Source organism: Schistocerca americana, chromosome 6, assembly GCF_021461395.2.
Source record: "Schistocerca americana isolate TAMUIC-IGC-003095 chromosome 6, iqSchAmer2.1, whole genome shotgun sequence".
NCBI lineage: Eukaryota > Metazoa > Arthropoda > Insecta > Orthoptera > Acrididae > Schistocerca > Schistocerca americana.
The window spans coordinates 576,953,705-576,979,189 of NC_060124.1; the positions used below are offsets into that span (position 1 = coordinate 576,953,705).

The following is a 25,485-nucleotide window of genomic DNA, read 5'->3' on the forward strand; positions in this document are numbered from 1 at the left end:
TGGGACACGTTTTATGCTCGCAAACTATAACATCTTCTCTAGCAATCAACATGCATTTTCCAAACAATTGTGCCAACCCAGCTCGCTCGTTTCACCCACGAGACCGAGAAAGCAGTACATTTCGGAGCCCAGAATGATATCGTGTTCTGTGGCTTCCAGTAGGCTTTTCACACAGTTCCACAATGCTGCCTGATGAACAAAATACGAGCTCGCCGAATTTCAGGCAACATGTGTGACTGGATTGAAAACGTCCTAGTCCTAGTAATGACAACACAAAACTTCAGACGTAAAAGTAACTTCAGTCGTACTCTAAGATAGTGTCATAGGACTCTCTTCACAATATGTACTATGACCCAGTAGATAACGACGTACGCTCAATGATAGGGCCATTACACTTTCAAGACACGCAGAATTTCTAATGCTAATACCCCAGAGAACAATTTTGAAATTCTATCTCGCAAAATGCACACGAACCTGTGTTTCATTGCTGTTTATAGCGCCCAGTTGTGCGAAGAGGCCGTCTCCTTAGTCTTGTAATTCTACATTTGGTATGTAAAAACAGCTAAACCATCTGAGTCAGCATTTAAATCCTGATTCTCATTCCTACGTAACATCTTAATAGTCAGATTATGTAGCACAATGTTTCAACAAGAACAACAAAAAAAAACAGCCTCCATCGACCTACCTTTATCAGTACCTGAAAATTAATAAAATGCAAAGAAATGTCGCTCATTATGTGTCGTCTTGGATCGGAGATCATTATTCAGATGATCACTAAATAAGTAGCTCCACCAACAACTGACATGAGACATCAAAACCCTCACAGTACAACAACAATAAACTGTGAAGTTCACTTAAATTATGAAATGTCAGTATAAAATACATACGACATAGTGAACCACGCAGAACGCTGAAAAATACATAAGAAACATTAAATCATGGACATGAAATCTGTACAGCCCTAAGAAAACAAAGCTGGTAAGAAAATCTCATTATTGAAACATTAACTTCATCACATGAAAATGTTCATCATTAAAACACTGCCTATCCACTCGCACACACAATCATCAGTGGACAACGTGCGTACACAGGGTGTACGGAAATTCTCGTTACAAACGTCTAGAGGGGAGTGAGTACATAACATTTTGAATGGGAACCCAAGGTCGCAAACGTCATCCGACGACACCACAGATCACCAAAGTTATAGGCGCCGGCACCTATAAATGTCTGTACATACACCGTCATTCCGTGAAGATGCTACCGAGTTTTAGGGATGATGGAGACGGATAGATGCGTAAGTTTCAGGTAAGGGTTCCTGGACCGGAAACCAACGAGTCGAAAGTTAGATGCGAAAATCATTCGGACACCTCTGACAGTGGAGTACCTGTTGATAAGAATGTGGGGTATGCAGCTTTCAGAGGTGGTAGTGTGGACAAAAACAAGAAAAATGTCTAGTAAACACGGGCACTAAAATGCATACCTCAACAGTTATGAGCACTTGTTCTTCGTTGCTAGTGTGATGCATCTCCTATACTGAAGAAGTGCTAATAGCCCTTAAGGTATGCATTTCTGAAATTTGCGTCCGCTAAAATCTTGGCAACGGCAGTACAGGTAGATGTAGTCAACTGTCAATGGTATCAGAAAGGTTTTTGCTTATAACTTCAGACTCAGTGGTTCCGGTACAGGACCCCTTACCTCAAATTCATACACTTATCTTTCTCCATCATCTCCGAAAGTCTTTAACATCAACACGAAATTATCCGGTGTATACGGGGGTTGGAACTTTAATAGTGGCAACTATTTATTTACAGCTCGTGCAAAATAGATTCGTGTTCCAAAGTTTTACTGATCTTCAGAGTAGTAACACGCATTTTGTATAACTCGTTGCCAGCGATGCGGAAGTCGTGGGATACTCTTAGCAGTGCCAGTTGTGTTGACAGTTCGAGCGGCGCGGTCTATTGCCCGACGAATTTGTAGCAGTTCTGAACTAAATGACGTGAAGTGTTTCCTTCAGTTTAGAAATCCAGTAGAACTCACGAAGGCTTAAATCATGGGAGCGCAGTAGGTTGTATACCACCTAGCAGCCCCAGCAGTCAAACAATTCAGTAACAGCTTGCACAGTCTGTGCTTGATCATTGTCCTGCAAAATGATGGTCAGGTCCTGCAGAAACTGCCATCACTTCTGGCTCTAAGATGGTCGTAGGTTGTGTTCCAAAAATGAATACTCCTAACGAAATATCTTGTCTAACAACACTGCACATTATATCAGCAATTCTCAACATAGCAAAAAATCTGTGAAAGTTCTTCTATAAATTTTTAACTTCAAGAATGCTAACGTAATCACATCTTGGGCCACATTTGGTTCATTTTATTTGAACACACCAAGAAATAGCTCATAATGCAGAAGAATTTTATCACATGAAAATTTCACTTAAAATAGAATACATAAGCTGCCCAGTACTCAAGAAAACACTGACGTTTCCCAGTCACACAACGTAACAGAAATATGTAATTCACACTGGATATATGAACATGGTGCCTCCACGCTTCTGGACGCAGAGTCCTGCACTACACCCACAATAAATCTAATTTTTATATCTCACCTTCTTCGAGTTGTATTCGAAGTATTTCACCTGTGGTGCCATCTGACTTAAAACAAGACAGAGTGCCTGTTGGAAAGGTCCCTTACCAGGCTGACCACCTCCCAGACGAAAGGGGTTCTGCATTATATTGGTGTTTACTGTTAAAATTCCGAGTGTGTGCGTTCCTTGAAGAGCCAACCGATTTATTGCTCGCTCGTAAGTATATGTCGTGAAAAGACCATAGGGGCAAAACTGGAGGTACTGGAGCTCACGCACAGGGTTACCAAGAGTTGTCCCCCCCCCACCCCCCCTCACCCACCCCTCAAGCCAGTCACGTCGGAAACAGGTGAGGGATAAACAGAGTACCCTCCGCCACAGACCATAAGGTGACTAGCGTGGTATAGATGTAGAGCTAGTAATTATTCTTCAGAAACGGTTTCCATTAAACACAACAACAAAACATGAGAAAAAGTGGGAAGGCCATTATGTTAAAAAACTTACCACGACGAACTCCTCGAGTTCGAGGTCGCAAGTTCAATCTTTGGTAAGACTCATTTGTGAAAGTGTTGTGATAACAATTGGACAGAAAAATATTAGTTGCTAATGACTCACCAAGTGTATCAGGATGACAACATAAAATGAGTGTCTGGGAAGTACAGATATCAACCTTATGTGGGATGTATGTATAACACTTCACAAAATGGACATCGTCGAGAGTCAAGAAATGTCCAAAACAAAGAATTAACTTGCAATATGATCACATAGACCGAAGGCGAAATGTTTGGGAATTACAAAAAGTGCATGACGTTCAGCTGGGTACCCTCTTTTAAAGAATAGGTATAAAGTCATATCGGTGTAACGGGGTGGTGAACTGATGGAATGTGATGTTATGCAACCGAATGCGAAACAGTCTGTCGTGGAGCTGTCCTTTAAGGCGTACCTGCAGGAAGTGCGATAATATTTTATTCTCATGGAAAAAAAGGGACATCCGGACGCCAAATTTGTAGAGTGGTTCCAGGTGGTATGAATTGCAATGTCACACATTTTTCAAGAGCGGTAGTTTGCTCTAAAGGAGTATGATTTTTACACGCAGACCAGGAATCGAGCAAAAGCAGTGATTGCTACGACATACATATTTGCTAGTGCCCTTGTAAGATCACGCAAACGGGAAAAAATCGTAAGGGGGGGAGGAGGGGGGCGGGCAGAGCTGCTCCAACTTTTCGCAGCACAGTAAACAACTTTCAGCCAATTTACCATCCAAATTAATATTCGGCATAACTGTATCTGTAAGACATTGACGTTAGTTGATTTCATATAACTCTCTTGGTACCTCTAATTTCCAGGGTTCCTTTCATATGCATTTCCTCTTAAAATTCCTAATGGTTGAAGTTGAAAAAGAATTCCTTACTGTACGATAAGTTTATTTCATTTAAAAATTTTCGGGCCGATTCCGTAGTTCGCTGTACATCGTCAAGTTGACGCTTTCTTTGAAATTTCGTTATTTTGTCTTACAATTCTGTAGCACTGTTCGAAGTAACGCAGCCATCCACTGCTTCCCTTGAAATCACTGTAATCCAGGTAGCGCGCAATCTGATTTGCGTAACGCAGGTCGCTATAATGCACGTCCTGTAAATGTATCGATCATCCTTGAAATGAGCTCACAGCAATTTTTGTAACAACGGCGACTTGTTCTTCCTTGAATAGCCGTATTTTTTCTTATGCACCACACGGTCATATTGCTGCGGACTCATTCGAAATCTGCTTAAAATTCTTTTTTACTATGCAGCGGATCATCTTCCATGCACGTAATTATGTTTAGCAACCGATCCTTGGACAACGATAGTCCTTTTCAAAGTTTCACTAGAGACTGGATTTATGGCTCCCTGTCCAATGAGGACGATGAACTATAAGGCTACACACCGGTTTCAGTATGACTTTCACTTCTCAAGCACATATCGTAGTCATTGTACTCTTCATGCGCATTGTCCGCACAACTTCGTTTAGAAAGGAACTAGCGATAAAATTTGGAAGTATAGCTACCTTACGGCAAAATAATTCGACGCACCTTTTCATTACACTGAACGTTAATACTCTTTTTGGCGATAATCCCTGAGTATTTGCAAAATTTATGTAATTCTTTTCGTCAATGAAGCAGCTTCAGATGACCCCTAAAAAGTATTGTTATAAAAATGAAATCAGTCGCAGACTATAATGTATAGTGTTGAATAATTTCGATGGAAGGAAGAGAGCACAGATTTGAGTTACTGCATGCTACATTTTTCTATGAATCTGTAAATCGTAACTCAGCTGGAACTTTTCCACAAATTTTACACTATTGTTCAGTTACGTAATCTTTAAAATTTTACTTGTAACATTGTACCTAATATTGTGTGTAAGCGTTATCCTCATCAAAAATTTCGTGGAAAAGTTAAGAGAACAAATATGATTCTTTTACTGCCGTAAATAAGAGTAGTATACCACAGTCACTAAACATAAAAACGGAAAAAAACTTATACCAATAGCCTTAAAACTTTCAGGAAGTAACGTCAGTTTCTCTATAGTGACTAAATTAATTCATAAAATGTTTGCAAACACCGATGTTCACTGTCTATGGCGTTAGAAAAAAACTGTGGAGAATAAAGACATCTCTCATAAATAAACTATAATTCAATATTTGTAAGACTCTCAGAAAGTAACTGTGAGTTTTTGTTAAGCATGGTCACAACACAAAGCAGTATCCTGGACCTTGATATTCTTTTTTCTTCTCTTTCATTATTCAGTTGCAAGCTTTCAAAATGATAGTATATGTAGGTGACGATGGTTTTATATCACCTATTTATATGGATAGGATATGATCCAACTGATTTTGAAATGATAGACATTGTCCCTTTGCGTCTTAGCGTTTTTAAAAATTTAAAAAGTTTGAATCCATGTGATATTTCACCTTCATTGACATAAGGTCTGTGTGTTTCGATTTAAGTCAAACGTTTTTGTTGTCTTCGCTGTTATCGCAACTTGTCTGTGACGCCAGCTTCGTTTTGTATTGTTACCACGTAAAACTAAACAGTGACTCTATCAAATCTACATGCGTTTATTGATCCATATTACACTGCATTTATACAGTATACTTCCAGCAGTAAAGGATTCCTCAAGGCTTTAACAAATGCTGTGTATGAAACTTCTGCAGTTAGCCTGGTGGCAGTATAATGCTAAGCCACACTAACGGTATCTTCAACGGAAGCACTGTGTGATGCTTAGTCAAGATCTGGGTAACAGTCGTCATTAAAATCTTCAAGCATTACTGTCACTGCCACATTAATACTTTGGGACTTCACTGTTTCCAGCTATAGACAACAAAATAAATACTGTTAAACAACATTACATATAAGGCCAACAAGCACTTTCTATCGGTTCTAATGGAACTACTTCCAACCAGCATATAATGCAGTTATTCGAAACCATATAACTAAAGTGATGATTAGCACTTTCTTCCGCGGACTCCTTCAGTTGTTGGCTGTACAGTGAAAAATATAAGAACGAATTTTACAATTCAAGATCTCATTGCCATCGACGTCATTCGAGACTATTACATTATTTTCAGAAACAACGCACAACCCGCATAATTCAGGTCGGACAGGGATTTTAGAGCACCTCTTCCAGGTTTCCTATCGAGTGTTGAGATTAAAGATGTAAACAACCATGCATGAGCAGCGCCTATTAGACGGAGGGTGCCCGACAGCCGATCAGTTCCAGTCATTCCACCAGGAAGGAGGTACACGGCTCTTGTTGCCTGTAGTTCTACCATCCCTAGACGGTCAATACCGAGGTTCGATTGCGTCCGCATTGATACTTTGTGTCAGGAAGGGCTCTCAGCAAGGTAAATGTCCATGCGTCTTGGAGTGAATCAAAGCGATGTTGTTCTTCGGGCATGGAGGAGATAGAGAGAGACCGGAACTGTCGATGACATGCCTCGGTCAGGCCGCCGAAGGGCTACTTGCTACTGTAGTGGATGACAACTACCTTTATTGCTCGGAGGAACACTGACAGCAACGCCACCATGTTGAATAATGCTTTTCGTGCAGCCACAGGACGTCGTGTTACGACTCAAACTGCATGATATGGATCTTCACTCCCGACGTCCATGGTGACGTCTACCTTTGCAACCACGACAAGATGCAGCGCAGTACAGATGGGCCCAACAACATGCCAAATGGACCGCTCAGGACTGGCATCACGTTCTCTTCACCGATGAGTGTCGCAAATGCCTTCAACCAGACAATCGTCGCAGACATGTTTGGAGGCAACCCGGTCAGGCTGAACCCGCATTAGACACATTGTCCAGCGAGTGCAGCAAGGTGGAGGTTCCCTGCTGTTTTGGGGTGGCATTATGTGGGGCCGACGTACGCCGCCGGTGGTCATGGAAGATGCCGTAACTGCTGTACGATACGTGAATGCCATCCTCCGATCGATAGTCAACAATATCGGCAGCATGTTGGTGAGACATTCGTCTTCATGGACGTTAATTCGCGCCCCCATCGTGCACATCTTGTGAATGACTTCCTTCAGGATAACGACATCGCTCGACTAGAGTGGACAGCATGTTCTCCGGACATGAACCCTATCGAACATGCCTCGGATAGATTGAAAAGGGCTGTTTATGGACGACGTGACCCACCCACCACTCTGAGGGACCTACGCCGAATCGCCATTGAGGAGTGGGGCAATCTGGACCAAGAGCGCCTTGATGAACTTGTGGATAGTATGCTATGACGAATACAGGCATGCATCAATGCAAGAGAACGTGCTACTGGGTATTAGAGGTACCGGTTTGTACAGCAATCTGGACCACCACATCTGAAGGTCTCGTTGAATGGTGGAACATCCAATGTGTGGTTTTCATGAGCAATAAAAAGGGCGGAAATGATGTTTATGTTGACGTGTGTGTTTTCTGTACACGTTCCGGAACTCTCGGAACCGAGCTGATGCAAAACCTTTTTTGATGTATTTTCCAATGTCTGTTAAACGTGGAAGATTTTGAAGCTCGAGAGTGCCATTCTCGACTCTACATTTGCCACACTATGAAGAGAAACTACAAAAATAAAGAAAAGCTTTAGTTAACATGCGAAACACTCCTACGATTCGTTCTAAACGTAAGAGTAGAGTACGCTGTTTGTCAAAATTTGATGTAGGTGCCTAGGACTTTGCTGGACAACGTGGAGCACATTCGGTACCTTTTTATTTAGCATTTGTCACAAAATTCAGGTTTTACATCACTTATATTTTTAAGTTAAATTATATGAAAGATACGTTCTTCAATTTGTAAACTTACACATTAATTTAGAAAGCTGAAAGTTGATTATGAAGAGTCGTAGATAATAATAGTTCCATGTATTCCATCTTATCAGACGTTCACTAATTGTTGCTGATGAAGCGCCATCACTACGCTGATGACACAGCTCTCGTAGCTCTCTGCTTCACAGTTCAGAAATCACTTTAACTCAGACCAAAAATTTAAATTTCAGTACCAGTTGTCACTTTTCCCATTAAAAGTCGTATTCAGTATTCCCAGTTTCAGGGACTTGTTTCCACATCAGTGTCTCTTTAAAAAGTAGTTTGAAACTAAGTCAATACCAATGAACGCAATTTGCATTTAAATTTTTTTTGGTGGAAATACAGTCGTTAATAATAAAATTCAACAATAATTAACGTCTTTCGTTTTTAATTTTTTGGGTAGATGAAAGTCACCCCCTCCCCCTTTCCCTTGGTAATGCGCGTTATGGAAAATGCTTTGGTATTGCTAGGGTTCATTAAACAGGTAATTATTGATCACGGAAGCCTTTTCATTTACGTTTTACTATCAATGTTTCTTCACGACAGTGACTGATTCTCAAACGCGGCACAGTATGAAACATAAATCACAACTGTGCTCGCTTTCCCGCGGAATAACTGAAATACTTTTCTCCTACAAACTGACGTATCACTCTTAACTGCTAATTCCACACATTACCAAATTCTGCACATGACGTAGTCGTGAGGGGACTGATGACCTCAGATGTTAAGTCCCATAGTGCTCAGAGCCATTTGAACTTAGCCGTGGCGCGCGACCGCTTCGTACGGTAGCTCAAAACACCAAGCGACCAGTACTAGGGAACTCTTGTCGTTATACAGTAAGACAATGCTTCCACAGAGAAAGAGCGCCCTCGGCACAGCAAGTTCCGGAACCCAGCGCTTACGTTAGGATTCTAATATCGATACGTTATGACATCAAAGGTAGCAGCACTCCTTACATAGTGCAGCTCACTTCGGCAGCGGTGAGATGGGTACAAAATGCACACAGGCAGCAGGGGAAGAAGATGGTTCTGAAAGACACAGTTAATTATTCTTTCTGCAGAAAAGGATCTTGAATAGATGTAATCAGTCATCTTCACAGGTAGCTAACAAACATCGAAAATACACTCACGTGTTAGAAAGTCTTCGTCTGGGATGTAGCCTTACACAAAAGTGTAAAATGAAAAACAAACGTTACTGATAGGTAAACAAAAGCTTTCTAAATGTGGTGATATGGAAGTACGGACAGATCAGACAACTAATAAATACAATAAAGGTGTTAATCTGATCTTGGAATTAAGAAATTTGTTACAAATTTTCTAAGGCGGTTTCAGTTGATTTCACCTCCTGAGGCTTCAGTAAATATTTAGTTTGGTAACAGGAGTATGGATAATAAAAATTGAGAGACTGATGCTTGACTACAGTGGGCAGGTGGAAATGAATTTAGGGTGCATTGCGCAAGCGCGTATGAAAAGACTTGCTGGAGAGAGAATAGCGTACAGAGCAGCATCAAAGCAGTCTTCTTACTAAAATACAGCCACCAGCAGCAACGACTCCAAAGCACTGTGCCCTGTCCTTTCAAACATCAGGGTTCCTTTTCCTTTCTTATTGTATCATTGTCCACAACTAAGGCTGAGCTTCAATCTTTGCTACCCGCAACCTAAACTCCACGTCTTCTGCCGCACAGTCGGCCACTCGACACATCTCCACCTAACACAGGCTTAATCCGTTCCCTGCTCCAACTCAGGCATTCGACGTTCAAATCTTATAACGTAGTGTACTCAACTATGTGGCTTGGGTTTCATTTAAAGACTGCCATTAATATATGTTTATAAATAATCAAAAGCGATTTTAAGCACCATCCACGTACCACCATCCTATGAAATAACTGTAAAATGTGATTATTTCGTCATATTACTATTTTGACATTATTCATGTATATTTGTATAATGCTTTCGTACTATACCATTACCAGCTACGACGAAAGAAAGAAACTAAACAAAATGTTGTGAGGAAACTCCTGTTACATTTATTCAGATGTCTGCTTCTAACACTTGCCATAGCTCAAACGGGTACCGTAAATACGATACTACGCATTAACCAGTGAGAGCAAAGGGATGGAAAGGTAGTTTTATTAGTGAAAGGGCAGCGACTTCACTAGCGGAAGGGCAAACAGGCAACGTCCGTTACCCTGACAATTATTTATCACTCATTCGAAATAAAACTGCAAATTTGATAGAACTCTACTAGCCTGCTGCCTAATACTGTTTATTCGCGTAAAGCTATTGACATCCATACTCATCGAAATTGGTATCATCAAAACAAGGGAATGTTAGTGTCGATTGGTAGGCAGACCGATGATAGTTCCAAAATTATTCCACCTGTTGACTTGTTGTTTTGCGTGGGTTGCTGGCGACATATATAAGAAATTTGAATTTCCAATCAACCGTATGAGCTCGATCGCTGTGACAACTGCAACAATCAGACGCCTTGGGTTCACTGTCGTCGTTCATCCTCCATACTGTGCCTACGATTTTCATCTGTTTTCAATACTTAAAAGAAGACCTTCGAGGACTTCACTCAGATAGGGACGAAGAGGAGAAAGCAGAGGTGAGGTTGCGGCTCAGTCACTAACGTCAAACATTCTACAGTGAAAGTATCAAGAAACTGGTCTCACATTTGGAGAAATGTTTTCGTAGGGGTGACCATACAGGAATAAATACTGAGACATGAACAATAAAGAAATATTATGTCAAGTATGTTAGTAAAGTTTGTTGTATTGAAAAAGGTGTAAAAGTTTTCACATAAAAATTTCGGAGTTATTAGTTTTCACTGCGTTCTCGTATATGGAGTCGGTGAGTGTAATGTCTTGAAGGTAGATTGCAAGCAATCGACTCCGATAGTGAACGACTAGTAAACTGTTCTAAAATCGGCTGAAGCTACGTTGTTAATATCATTAATTGTCTAGTTTACACTGACAGTAACAGGCCAAGCCACTAGGAGTTACTGTTATCCATGATTGTGTAAAGAAAGAAACCACCTGAGAAAATCATTAGATGAACAATGATATGTATATCAGTTCATTGTTATGAGGATACGTTGAAACTGATTTGTCTTATTTGAATAAGAGAGCATGGAATGAAGGTGTGAGATTGCACAAGTGAAGGCAATAATGCACTTCAGTTTTGCTCTGGGCTTATCTCCTGTTGCATTCGTTTTGGGTCCTTACACAACCGCCTGCTATAACATTTATTACAGATTTGACCTTTGCGTGGCTGTCGATAAATCGGCAGGCTTTTTTTCTCTCCACCTTTGACGGAAAATCGTCAGTCAGTGATTCGGTCCGTGCCGGCTGACAGGTTGCAGAGTGGGTGGCCGGCTTAATGCGGGAGTTCGAGGAACTGCCGCGTCACTCTGACGGGGCGCTGCAGCTGGACTAAGCGATGGAGCAGTTGCACGTCAAAAGTCGTTACAGCTAATTACGGTAACGGTTCTACTCGTATATGTGCCACGGACTTGTAAGAAGAGTGCGCGTCCAGAATGGAATGCACTCGTAAAACAGATTCACAGTTACGCTGCATAAATGCAATAGCAACATAAATAAAATCAGAAGGGAATGTGTTCATGAAAACTTCTTTAAAATTCCATGTTTCCCGTCAAGAGTTCGAAATGCTCACCGTCTACTACAATACGCATTATTGTCCGTGCTGCAGCAGTTCAATATTTTAAATCTTCTTGGGTCGGAAGACGTCATCTTTGAGTGAAACTGACAGAAAAAGAGGAAATGCCAACAAATCAGGCGAGTGTGCAGTCGAGCTGATAACGCCTCCACGTCCTATCCAGCGACCAGGGAAGACCCGCATGACCGCTTTCCCACTCACAAGCGGCTAGTGATTCGGGCACTCATCGTTCTGATACGTCACACGTCCACGTATTTCAAGAGGTGCTTCCCTCTAGGAAAGCCGCTGGCACTTCGGTAAGAAACTGTACGTACCTTTCAACCCTTAACGTTTCTTCAATGAAGTGAGAACCAATCGCTTAGTCACGAATAATCCCACAGCAAACGTTTCTTTGGGGCTACGTTTCTTTGTGCCTACCGCCCCAGCCACCTTTTACCCCAGGGAGAAATGGCCGGCCCTCAATTTAAGGGCAGTGGCTGGAACGAGGAAAATTCCAGCTCGCACGTGGAACATAACCCGGGACCGCCAGCGCTACAACACAGCTGTCTACCGAGTACTCTACCGCGACTACTGATCTGTGAACATTTTCTGCTTGTACAAAAACAAGCAGCACTGGACAGACGCGAACGACACAGACAGATTGTAAGCCACCTTTCTTGTGTGCCGCTTTTATACCACACCGCAGCGGTACAGCGCTGATCCATACTTGTCCATTATACGTAGGCTGTAATAGCCGCATCTGGTTCTTGTTTACTATTCTCAAGTTATCTCTAGATGCTACTTACAGACCTGCACAGATATTTAATTGTGTCAGCAGATTTTTGATTGCTAATTTAGATACGTAGTCATTACTATGGATTCAGTTGGGAATATCCCAAACGTGTACCAACGGCGGTCTATCATCTCTTACTATAGAAAAATGTAAGTTAATTCAGATGAGCTGGAAAAACAAAACATACAGTGTTAGAATACAGCATTAGTAGCGTGGTGCTTGGCATAGTCACCTCGATCAAATATCCCGGCGTAGCGTTGGAAACTAACATGAAATGAAATGGAATGAGCATATAAGCTTTGTAGTGGGGAAGGTGAATCGTCGACTTCGGTTTATTAGGAGGATTTTAGGAAAGTGTAGTTCATATTGATCGCACATAGGGCACCAGTGCAACCCATTGTTGATTGTTAGTGTTTGAATTTTTTCGATGTCTTCCTTGAATCGACCTGGTGCGGATTCCAGACGCGGGCAGCTAGATTTGTTACCGATGGTTTAGAACAACACACAAGTACTATGGAGATGTTTCGGCAACTTTAATGGGAATCACTGCAGGGAAGGAGGCGTTGTTTGCGAGAAGCGCTAGTGTGAAAATTTAGAAAATAGGCGTCTGAGGCTGACTGTAGAACAATTCTACTGCCTTCAACGTACATTTCGCGTAAGGACCAGAATGATAAGAGAGAATAGGGCTCGTATGGAGGGATACAGACACAGCGAGGGGGAAAAACTACCGTCTGCTTGTCGAACACGCAGTGAATGACTTGTAGCGGTATAAGGTACCCTCCGCCGCAAACCGTGCGGTGGCTTACGGAGTACATACAAGGTGTTACAAAAAGGTACGGCCAAACTATCAGGAAACATTCCTCGCACACCAATAAAGAAAAGATGTTACGTGGACATGTGTCCGGAAACGCTTAATTTCCATGTTAGATCTCATTTTAGTTTCGTCAGTATGTACTGTACTTCCTCGATTCACCGCCATGATTTCATACGGGATACTCTACATGTGCTGCTAGAACATGTGCCTTTACAAGTACGACACAACATGTGATTCATGCACTATGGAGCTCCTGCACTTTCCAGTCCAAGTGTTACCGAGCGAGGTGGCGCAGTGGTTAGACACTGGACTCGCATTCGGGAGGACGACGGTTCAATCCCGCGTCCGGCCATCCTGATTTAGGTTTTCCGTGATTTCCCTAAATCACTCCAGGCAAATGCCGGGATGGTTCCTCTGAAAGGGCACGGCCGACTTCCTTCCCCATCCTTCCCTAATTCGATGAGACCGATGACCACGCTGTCTGGTCTCCTTCCCCAACCAACCAACCAACCAACCAGTCCAAGTGTTCGTACGCTTCTCAACAACAGATTCGGTGACCGATGGATTGGTAAAGGCGGACCAATCCCATGGCCTCCACCCTCTCCTGACCTCAACCCTCTTGACTTTCATTTATGGGGGCATTTGAAAGCTCCTGTCTACGCAACCCCGGTACCAAATGTAGAGACTCTTCGTGCTCTTATTGTGGACGGCTGTGATACAATACGCTATTCTTCAGGGCTGCATCAGCGCACCAGGGATTCCATGCGACGGAGGGTGGGTGCATGTATCCTCGCTAACGGAGGACATTTTGAACATTTCCTGTGACAAAGTGTTTGAAGTCACGCTGCCACGTTTTGTTGCTGTGTGTTTCCATTCCATGATTAATGTGATTTGAAGAGAAGTAATAGAATGAGCTCTAACATGGAAAGTAAGCGTCTCCGGACACATGTCCACATAACATATTTTCTTTCTTTGTGTGTGAGGAATGTTTCCTGAAAGTTTGGCCGTACCTTTTTGTAACACCCTGTACATACGTGTGGATGTACTGTTTGCTAATAATCGGGTCCGCGCCTTCCTGAAATTTAAATGAAATCATTCCGCTTTAGGCTGTTAAAACATTTATTGCGATTGATATTTCGGCACTTGACAGTTTGCAAACATTTTGAAAGCAACGAGTCTCTGGGGTGTTTTATATGAAGCTTGATCTGCGTGAATAACAACCATCCATTAAGAAATCTTATTCAGTTGTTAAGAGTATCCATAATGAATAAATCTTTCTTTCCTGTAGCGAGAAAACGTGAAATCCAAATCCGAAAAACCCTACAGTGTTAGACAGGGCAAATATCGGGAATGTATCCTTAACTTACGAAAGTTGCGCACTGTTTATACTTTCATAATCGAAAAACATACATATTGCGGTTAGGGTATCAAGCTCAAATTTGTCAGGTGCCGTAATAAGGTTTACGGTTCCTTGGCGGTGCAAGAAATTGACCTGCTGTCGGAAAATAGGGGTATTTGTCACATATTTCGCTACTCGGAAAGTCACTCATCAAAGCCTACCTGTAGAATGAGTAGTCAGTAACAACATGGGGTTGCCATTCTGCGTTAAATTTTAGGTTACCTTCTCCCGTTTGGATAACTAGGGTAGTTATTGTTATCGTTGTTGTTGTTGGCTTTCAAACCGTATCCTGGTCCGGAATTACGTAGGCGTAAACGATGTGATGCCATGCAGGCAATTTTCGTGTCAGTTATGACGATACGAAGACGTGGACACAACACAACACTCAGTCCCTGAGCTGAGAAAATCTCACACGCGGCCGGGAATCGAACACGGGTCACTTCTGTTAGCAATCTGCCGCGCTGACACCGCAGGTAATGAGATGGAAGGTATGGGAGGGTCATGTACTCGCAAATCGTCGAAGTGGCCACTGGGCCACACAAAATTATTATTATTATTATTATTATTATTATTATTATTATTATTATTAACACCATCATTTATACACATAGGTTGCACAGAAACCAGAGACCGCGAGTCGTACTCCACTTATCCATTTTTTATGGATATATTTGGTCTCTAATCACAATGTTGACAAGAGTTTACCTGTTATAAACCGAAGCTGATTTACTTGGGCTATCTTCATTTGTTGTGTCGTCGTCGTCGTCGTCGTCGTCGTCGTCGTCGTCGTCAGCGTCAACGCGACGTCGGCTGCTACATGCCATCCGCTTCTAGACATTTCCGTGTTTTACGGACTATGTAGCCATGTAGCTCGTGTAAGTTCCCTATTGCGAACTACTCATCTCCCTTCAGTCAGTCAACTCGGTCTTCCGTATTTCTTGGGTAGGGGACAACATTTTCGGCCAGCTGAGTTTCAGGGACACAGTACTATTTTTAGTCACAAATTATCTTCCGAGCGAGAAGTGATTTTACTCACGAAACTCTGATGGGGAATTTTGTGATAATCAAGCGGATTCGTACACTGGCTCCCCACTACAGTTGCTTTGATGCATTTCTCTGTTGGCAGCAGGTGCTAACCTACTCAATGAACACTCTCCGAGAAACAGTTACAAATGAAGGCGCTGCTCTACGTCTCTGATAAGCGTGCGTTACTATGCTTCTGACATATTCAGCTGGCTTCCACAAGAACTGTAGGTTCTCAGCGACGAACCGCATAGTTGCTATCCAACGTGGTAATCTCTACTCCCTGCAGGAGTAACTAAGGCCTGTACAACTGTGGTTACTACTGAAGGGGATGTAATGTACCGTATGTTGTTCTACTTTACGTCTGGAATATTTGTCACCTACAAGTACAAACATGAGCTCTTATGAAGGTTTCCAGTTGCACCCAGTCTGTACCACATGAAGGTCACCTAGAAGTTTTTCTAATGAGTAGTAAAACCTGTTCAATCAATCCTGACCGTCACGGTCTGATGACTCCAAATAATTCCAGGCGTGAGAGTTCTAACAACAGGCCATTCATTCATTCATTCATTCATTCATTCATTCATATTCCGAAGGCTAATGCCTTACCGATGGAACCACTCTTCTATCATTGGCTGTTCCTTCTAGTTCCACGTAATTATCACATCGTGTCCTCAACGTCTTCCAAATACATTATCGTAGGCCGTCGTCTTTCTCCCCAACAATTCCTTGTCAAGACTGTTAACGTTGAAAGTGATGTGTCTGAGGGCATGTCTGTTAAATTTGTATTGTATTGTAGAACAAAAGCAAACTGGTGCTTTTCATTTATTATTATAATGTTGTTCTACCCAGAACCGACGGAAGATTCTGTTAATATATTAAATTCTACTTTTGTCTTTTCCGTTTCCTTTAATACTACTTTCTTTTCGTTGACTTTTCTTAAGATTCTGGTTGGTTATTGATTAGGGCAATTCACTATAATTTTTCATAATAATTATTTTATTTTAACATTAGATGCTATATTATTATTTCTTCACTTTCTCAGACGTTAAGCCTGGTTAAAAATGGTAAGCGACGCGGACCTTGATCAAGCGTCACTTCCTTTTAACTGTACGGTATATGTTATATTGCATTTAGGAACTTTCGGGTAATTGAACATGTATCAATAATTACGGATTTCTGTAGTTTTATATATGAGTTTGAATGTAGCTGTATTGCATTGATGTATTGGTGGATATTGTGTGGTATGACTCCTGTAGTTGATAGTATAATTGGTATAATGTGAACTTTATCCTGATGCCACATGTCCTTAACTTCCTCAGCCAGTTGGATGTATTTTTCAATTTTTTCTCCTGTTTTCTTCTGTACATTTGTTGTATTGGGTATGGATATTTCGATTAGTTGTGTTAATTTCTTCTTTTTATTGGTGAGTATGATGTCAGGTTTGTTATGTGGTGTTGTTTTATCTGTTATAATGGTTCTGTTCCAGTATAATTTGTATTCATCGTTCTCCAGTAGATTTTGTGGTGCATACTTGTATGTGGGAACGTGTTGTTTTATAAGTTTATGTTCTAAGGCAAGCTGATGACGTATTATTTTTGCTACATTGTCATGTCTTCTGGAGTATTCTGTATTTGCTAGTATTGTACATCCGCTAGTGATGTGATCTACTGTTTCTATTTGTTGTTTGCAAAGTCTGCATTTATCTGTTGTGGTATTGGGATCTTTAATAATATGCTTGCTGTAATATCTGGTGTTTATTGTTTGATCCTGTATTGCAATCATGAATCCTTCCGTCTCACTGTATGTATTGCCTTTTCTTAGGAATGTGTTGGATGCGTCTTGATCGAAGTGTGGCTGTGATAGATGATACGGGTGCTTGCCATGATGTGTTTCGTTTTTCCAATTTACTTTCCTCGTATCTGTTGATGTTATGTGATCTAATGGGTTGTAGAAGTGGTTGTGAAGTAGCAGTGGTGTAGCCGATGTATTTATATGAGTGATTGCTTTGTGTATTTTGCTAGTTTCTGCTCGTTCTACAAAGAATGTTCTTAAATTGTCTACCTGTCCATAATGTAAGTTTTTTATGTCAATAAATTTAGTTCTTCTTTAATATTTGTATTATCTATTCCTATTTTTTCTGTATCCTAGATATTTATAGTCATCTGTTTTTTCCATCGCTTCTATGCAGTCGCTGTGGTTATCCAATATGTAATCTCCTTGTTTAGTGTGTTTTCCCTTGACTGTGCCATTTTTCTTACATTTGTCTGTTCCAAAAGCCATATTTATATCATTGCTGAATACTTCTGTTATCTTTAGTATTTGGTTGAGTTGTTGATTTGTTGCTGCCAGTAGTTTTAGATCATCCATGTATAGCAAATGTGTGATTTTGTGTGGGTATGTTCCAGTAATATTGTATCCATAATTTGTATTATTTAGCAGGTTGGATAGTGGGTTCAGAGCCAGGCAGAACCAGAAAGGACTTAATGAGTCTCCTTGGTATATTCCACGCTTAATCTGTATTGGTTGTGATGTGACATTATTTGAATTTGTTTGTATATTAAGTGTGGTTTTCCAATTTTTCATTACTATGTTCAGAAAATGTATAAATTTAGGATCTACTGTGTGTATTTCCAATATTTGTAGCAACAATGAGTGGGTTACACTATCAAAAGCTTTTTGGTAATCAATGTATGCGTAGTGTAGCGACCTTTGTTTGGTTTTAGCTTGATATGTCACCTCTGCATGTATTATCAGTTGCTCTTTATATCCTCGTGCTCCTTTGCAACAGCCTTTCTGTTCTTCATTTATAATTTTGTTGTGTGTAGTATGTGTCATTAATTTCTGTGTAAAGATACACTCCTGGAAATGGAAAAAAGAACACATTGACACCGGTGTGTCAGACCCACCATACTTGCTCCGGACACTGCGAGAGGGCTGTACAAGCAATGATCACACGCGCGGCACAGCGGACACACCAGGAACCGCGGTGTTGGCCGTCGAATGGCGCTAGCTGCGCAGCATTTGTGCACCGCCGCCGTCAGTGTCAGCCAGTTTGCCGTGGCATACGGAGCTCCATCGCAGTCTTTAACACTGGTAGCATGCCGCGACAGCGTGGACGTGAACCGTATGTGCAGTTGACGGACTTTGAGCGAGGGTGTATAGTGGGCATGCGGGAGGCCAGGTGGACGTACCGCCTAATTGCTCAACACGTGGGACGTGAGGTCTCCACAGTACATCGATGTTGTCGCCAGTGGTCGGCGGAAGGTGCACGTGCCCGTCGACCTGGGACCGGACCGCAGCGACGCAAGGATGCACGCCAAGACCGTAGGATCCTACGCAGTGCCGTAGGGGACCGCACCGCCACTTCCCAGCAAATTAGGGACACTGTTGCTCCTGGGGTATCGGCGAGGACCATTCGCAACCGTCTCCATGAAGCTGGGCTACGGTCCCGCACACCGTTAGGCCGTCTTCCGCTCACGCCCCAACATCGTGCAGCCCGCCTCCAGTGGTGTCGCGACAGGCGTGAATGGAGGGACGAATGGAGACGTGTCGTCTTCAGCGATGAGAGTCGCTTCTGCCTTGGTGCCAATGATGGTCGTATGCGTGTTTGGCGCCGTGCAGGTGAGCGCCACAATCAGTACTGCATACGACCGAGGCACACAGGGCCAACACCCGGCATCATGGTGTGGGGAGCGATCTCCTACACTGGCCGTACACCACTGGTGATCGTCGAGGGGACACTGAATAGTGCACGGTGCATCCAAACCGTCATCGAACCCATCGTTCTACCATTCCTAGACCGCCAAGAGAACTTGCTGTTCCAACAGGACAATGCACGTCCGCATGTATCCCGTGCCACCCAACGTGCTCTAGAAGGTGTAAGTCAACTACCCTGGCCAGCAAGATCTCCGGATCTGTCCCCCATTGAGCATGTTTGGGACTGGATGAAGCGTCGTCTCACGCGGTCTGCACGTCCAGCACGAACGCTGGTCCAACTGAGGCGCCAGGTGGAAATGGCATGGCAAGCCGTTCCACAGGACTACATCCAGCATCTCTACGATCGTCTCCATGGGAGAATAGCAGCCTGCATTGCTGCGAAAGGTGGATATACACTGTACTAGTGCCGACATTGTGCATGCTCTGTTGCCTGTGTCTATGTGCCTGTGGTTCTGTCAGTGTGATCATGTGATGTATCTGACCCCAGGAATGTGTCAATAAAGTTTCCCCTTCCTGGGACAATGAATTCACGGTGTTCTTATTTCAATTTCCAGGAGTGTATTTTGCTGGGTTTGCTGTGTCTGCTTGATCTTTAGGTTTCAGATAAGTTATTCCATGTGTATGTGTATCAGGGAATGTGTATGGGTCTGCAATGTAACTGTTAAATAATTTAGTTAGATGTGAATGTGTTGAGGTAAACTTCTTTAGCCAAAAATTTGCTATTTTATGTTTCCCAGGGGCTTTCCAATTGTGAGTAGAATTAATTGCTTGGGTGACTTCATGTTGCAAAATTATCACTTCAGGCATTTGTGGTATCATCTTGTATGTGTCTGTTTCTGCTTGTATCCACCGTGCATGCCTGTTATGTTGTACCGGGTTTGACCATATGTTGCTCCAGAAGTGTTCCATGTCTTACGTTTGGTGGATTGTCTATTGTAATGTGTGTGTTATCTATTGTCTGGTAAAATTTCTTTTGGTTTGTGTTGAATGTTTGGTTTTGTTTCCTTCTATTTTCACTTTTTTTGTATCTTCTAAGTCATTTGGCCTATGCTTGTAAGTTCTGTTTCTTTTCATCTACTTGCTCTATCGCTTCTTGTTGTGAGATTTTACCTAACATTTTTCGTTTTTTGTCTGATATTTCATTTCTTATAAATTGTGTCAGCTGTCTGATGTCTTTTCTCAGTTTTTCTATTCAGATCTGTAGCCTGTGTTGCCATGCTGGTTTTGTGGGTTTCTTCTGTGTGTTGGTTGGTTCTGATCTCTGCCTAGAGTGTATATTTAGTGTAGTGAGTGCTCCTATATAAACCAGTAGTTGTAACTCTTCCATAGTTGTATTTTCATTTATTTTGTTGTGTATGATTGTGTTGATAGTTTTTATTGTTGTTTCGACTTGTGGGTTATTTGGCGGTCTTTGCAAGAATGGTCTAATGTCTGTATTTGTGTTTTTGTATTCTATATATGTAAGCTGAAATTTTTCTTCTATATCTAACATGTGTGTCACTTCATGTTCTATTTGTGCTTTTTCTGGTGGCTGTCTTAAGATTTCGTTTTCCTCTGATTGTTTAATTGATGGGTGTTGCTCTTTGTTCGTTTGCTCTGGGATGTTTGAGTCCATTATTGTATTTTCTTCTTCTTCTTCTTCTTCTTCTTCTTCTTGTGATTGCACGTTTTGTTCCAGTATTTCTTGTACTTGTTCTTTGACGTTTTCTATTTCTGACTGGGGTATCCTGTTATTTTTGATTATTATACGGAGCTGATCAGCTAGTCGTTGTTCTGTTAAAAATTTTAATTCTGGGCACCTGGTAATAAATGTTGTGTATACTTGTGATCTGTATCCAGTTGTGTTGTTTCCTAAGTTTGTTGCTTGGTAATAACAGAACATGAGGTGTCTTAACTTCATCTGACCATCTCGTCCTCTGTCTTTGTTTTCCTTCTTGGGTGGTTGCAGGAAGCATATCCTGCAAAACACCTCTATTTGGATTTGAATCATTTTCCAGTTGGCTAGCAGTGTCGTTACCATTGTGGGCGGGCATAGGGTTCAAGCGTCGTCACCGACCATGACGGCGCTTGTCCGAGGCTTCATTAGTTCTGTCCTGAACCAACTAATCACACTAAAAGGGAGTTAGCCCTATTAGTGGTTTGTTCTTTTCGTCGCCTTTTACGACTGGCAGAACATACCGAAGGCCTATTCTTTTCCCAGGCCTCCACGGGGTTTATTGTTACGGCTTTTCACTCACCTACCAGGTCAGTGGACGGGACTATCTTTCCATCAACCGTGGTCTACCAGTAATCGTCGGTGGTAACAGTAATGTCTCTGAAGACTTGTTTTGTCACACGTAGTCCCTCTTACATCATGGAAGTGGAAATGTGGCCAGTTTTCTGCTCCACCGTTTCCCAAACATCTTGTGCTACGTTGAAGAGGCTCTAAACACCTCTATTTCCTTCGTCCTCTCCCAGCACTTCGAGCAGTGTAATGTTAGCAGACGTAGGTTCTACATCCCGTTATTTATGCGACTGGTGTCTGAGCCAACTGCACGGGGTGGCTGGACACTTGTGCTCAAATAGTGAGTATGACGGAACAAACTTTCCTTGTCATAGACGTGCCGACACTGAAGTTCTGTACATGTACTTAAAAAGTGAACCGTGCCTTCTCGCTGTTGCAGGAGCTGAGCATATCACCGACGTCGGCGAGTTTCAAACTGTGGCGGGACACGCCCGTCCCCATGAAGCTGGACTTCTACTTCTGGAACTGGACCAACCCAGGCGAGATCACCAACCGTGACACGAAACCCACTTTCGTCCAAATGGGTCCGTACCGATTCAAGTAAGTACGCGAGGAAAATGAACTTTGTCATGTATATGCGATAATCAAGCAATGTCTTTAAATACAGAAACTATTGAAAATCGGAAGTTTCTCAGCGATCTTTGGAAATATGTACACGATCGGTTCAAAAATATCCGGACATCTACCACTGGACGTTAATACAGAGAATGTCCACCCTTCGCCTTTATGACGGCTTTAACTGTGCTGGGGACGCTTCCAGTGAGGTGTCTGACTGACTGTCGAGGAGTGGCAGCCCATTCCTCCGAAAGAGCTGAAACTAGAGAAGGCAATGATGTTCCGCAGTGCGGTCTGTAGCCAAGTTTACGTTTTAACCCATCCCAAAGGCGTTCAGTGTGGTTCGGATCGCGTCTCCTGGCAGGCCAATCCATTTCAGGAGTCTTGCTGTCCACAAACTGTTGCCTGACAGATGGATCTTCGACAGGTTGCTCTTTCACCTTCAGACAGTCAGTCATCATCTCCGAACTGTTCCTCTGCTGTGCAACAGTACAAAATGCCGTAAAAGGTGTTCATATCCTCCTGTACTTAGCGTTTTCATAAGCGCATTAAGGGGAAACACCTCCACATCTATTTCCTGTTGGCACTACGCTTAATGGCAAGTAATGCTCTCAAGGCATATGCCAAATCCAAAGCCCTCCATCAGATTGCCAGCGTGATTCGTCAATCCAAATCACTCGCTTCAAGTCACCCACTGACCAGTGGCGTCGGTCTCCACACGACCCCACGCGCAGCTCACCAGTGACTTCAGGAATGTGTGACTTACGAGGAACTGCTCCCTGAGCAGAGTTACTCTGCTAGCTGTATTGCTGGTAACATTTTAGAAATATCAAGTATGTTAGTTCTGTCGGGTTTTCGTTTAGCTGAGGTTGTTCCTTCCCTTTTCCACTTCACAATCACATCACTAACAGTCGCTTTGAGCAGCTTTAGTAGTGTCGAATATACCTTGATGGATTTGTTGCTGAGGTGGCATCCAAAGTCCGCGTTCAGAGTCACTGAGATCTCGTGATCGACTCAGTTCTGCTGTTACTGCTTCTCTGATGACACACAGTACTCACTGTCTCCGTTTACACTGGCAGATCAGCCCCTCATTACATTTAGTGATCAATTCCGCGTTACGCAGAAATGTCTGATGTCTCTTGATCAGATACTATCTGTCAGTAATTAGTAAGACAGACAGGAAGACAAATTCATCAGGGAACACACCAGAATGAAAGACGTGAACAATGCAATTGAGACAAGGTGAGGCGGGCAGGACACTGAGTTAGGAGAATGTATGATGAACGGACCAAGGAAGACCTCTGCTGGAGTTCAACAGACGAGAAAAGGTGGAGGTGAATTCCTATGGGTAACACGGAATTCAAGTTTATTAAGACCGCAATCGTATGATGAACATGCATTTGGTTCTTCAGAGCATTTCACATCCTCGTTAAATATTAACTTCTTTCGTGGAATATCTGTCACTGGGTTTTCATCAGTCTTAGAACTTGAATTTCCTGAAGCACGACAAATCACGAAGTATTCCTTTGTGAAGAACCCTATTCTCTACGGCTGTTACTTGATCAGATTTCGATGCGGTTCTGTTTTATTACCTGTCTCTTATTAGTATCAGACAAATGAATTTCAGATAGTTCTCATAACTGTAAAGTATATGAAAATATTTTTTTTTGTTGCAAGAGTTTCCACGTCTGTAGTTACAGGATATTTCGTTACTTACACACCAAAGCACTAACGGCGTTCCTGGTGTTCTAGTATTTTATTCTGAATCTGAACCACAAATACGCAGACAATTGATGGTATTAAGAATGTAGCTCAAGCTGCTTTTGAAATTTGCCAGATATTCATTGTCGGTTTCCATTTTCCAGTAATGAGAAAAATGTGTGGTATCATTGTGAGGAACCAATGCTTATTCATTCACGAATTACTGGAAAGAAGTGGGTTAGCCGGCCGAAGTGGCCGCGCGGTTCTGGCGCTGCAGTCTGGAACAGCGAGACCGCTACGGTCGAAGGTTCGAATCCTGCCTCGGGCATGGATGTGTGTGATGTCCTTAGGTTAGTTAGGTTTAACTAGTTCTAAGTTCTAGGGGACTAATGACCTCAGCAGTTGAGTCCCATAGTGCTCAGAGCCATGTGAACCATTTTTTTTGAAAGAAGCGGGTTAAACATATTTCGAAATGAAGCTATTTCTAAGCTGCCAAGGTACTATAATGAGATCTTCACTCTGCAGCGGAGTGTGCGCTGATATGAAACTTCCTGGCAGATTAAAACCGTGTGCCGGACTGAGACTCGAACTGCCAGAAAGTTTCATATTAGTGCACACTGCGCTGCAGAGTGAAAATCTCATTCTGGAAACATCCCGCAGGCTGTGGCTAAGCCATGTCTCCGCAATGTCCTTTCGTTCAGGAGTGCTAGTTCTGCAACGTTCGCAGGAGAGCTTCTGTAAAGTTTGGAAGGTAGGAGACGAGGTACTGGCAGAAGTAAAGCTGTGGGGACGGGTCGTGAGTCGTGCTTGGGTAGCTCAGTTGGTAGAGCACTTGTCCGCGAAAGGCAAAGGTCCCGAGTTCGAGTCTCGGTCCGGCACACAGTTTTAATCTGCCAGGAAGTTTCATATCAAGTTACTAGCTTAGCGAAGTGGTTAAGATGTTCAGTGCACAATTACCTTGAATTTGACATCCGTACACCGTCTTTCAGGTTTTGTTGTAGCTGTCCTTTCAGACAGATTATGCCATTTTTCCGTCAACAAAACCACAGTAGCAACGAGCAGCTTAAGTTTGTTCCCGGCTCCAACTAGACAAGAGTGCTGCATTCTGCACTGGGAAAATTACATTTGTTAGTTTTGTAAAACTAAAAGCTTCTTTCAGCCTACTTTTTCAAAATGGTACACAGTGTAAAAGATTTTGGTACACTGTGGTTTCTTCAGACTCTGTTTATACTCGGTGCACGTTCTTACATAGTGTCTTGGCTATTTTTTTTCCTTCTTTCTCTGTATTTAAAGATGTATCATGGTCGACTTCGGGCCTGGGAGATTCATCCTTCGACTTATTTACAGGTTAGTCTGTCCATACGTAGGTGGTGTAATGTGGAACATGATTGTGAATGTCTGAATAGTGGTGTTGAAGACTGCAATTTAGTACATCTACTGAGTAGATTATCTCCTTTCTAGATGTCACATACATTGGGACTTTTTTAAAAGTGTGCTACTCAATAAGTGCATATGCTTCGCGTTACTAGTAATTTTTGAGATCGTTTCTCTGGTATAGCAGCTAGCGTCTGTGGAGAGTAGCACCGCTCCGTTCAGCCAGCATGTACCACCATGGTGTAGGTCTGAA

The 25,485-nt window shown here is 42.4% G+C and overlaps 1 protein-coding gene across 3 annotated transcripts in view; it reads left to right on the forward strand.

The window, feature by feature from the left end:
* LOC124619496 (protein croquemort-like) overlaps positions 1–25,485 on the forward strand; it is a 267,151-nt gene that overhangs the window by 108,784 nt on the left and 132,882 nt on the right. For all 3 annotated transcript variants that reach the window (XM_047145912.1, XM_047145911.1, XM_047145910.1), the window contains one exon: positions 21,982–22,142. In XM_047145912.1, the coding sequence (XP_047001868.1) occupies positions 21,982–22,142 (161 nt within the window). The remainder of the gene's footprint in view (positions 1–21,981; positions 22,143–25,485) is intronic.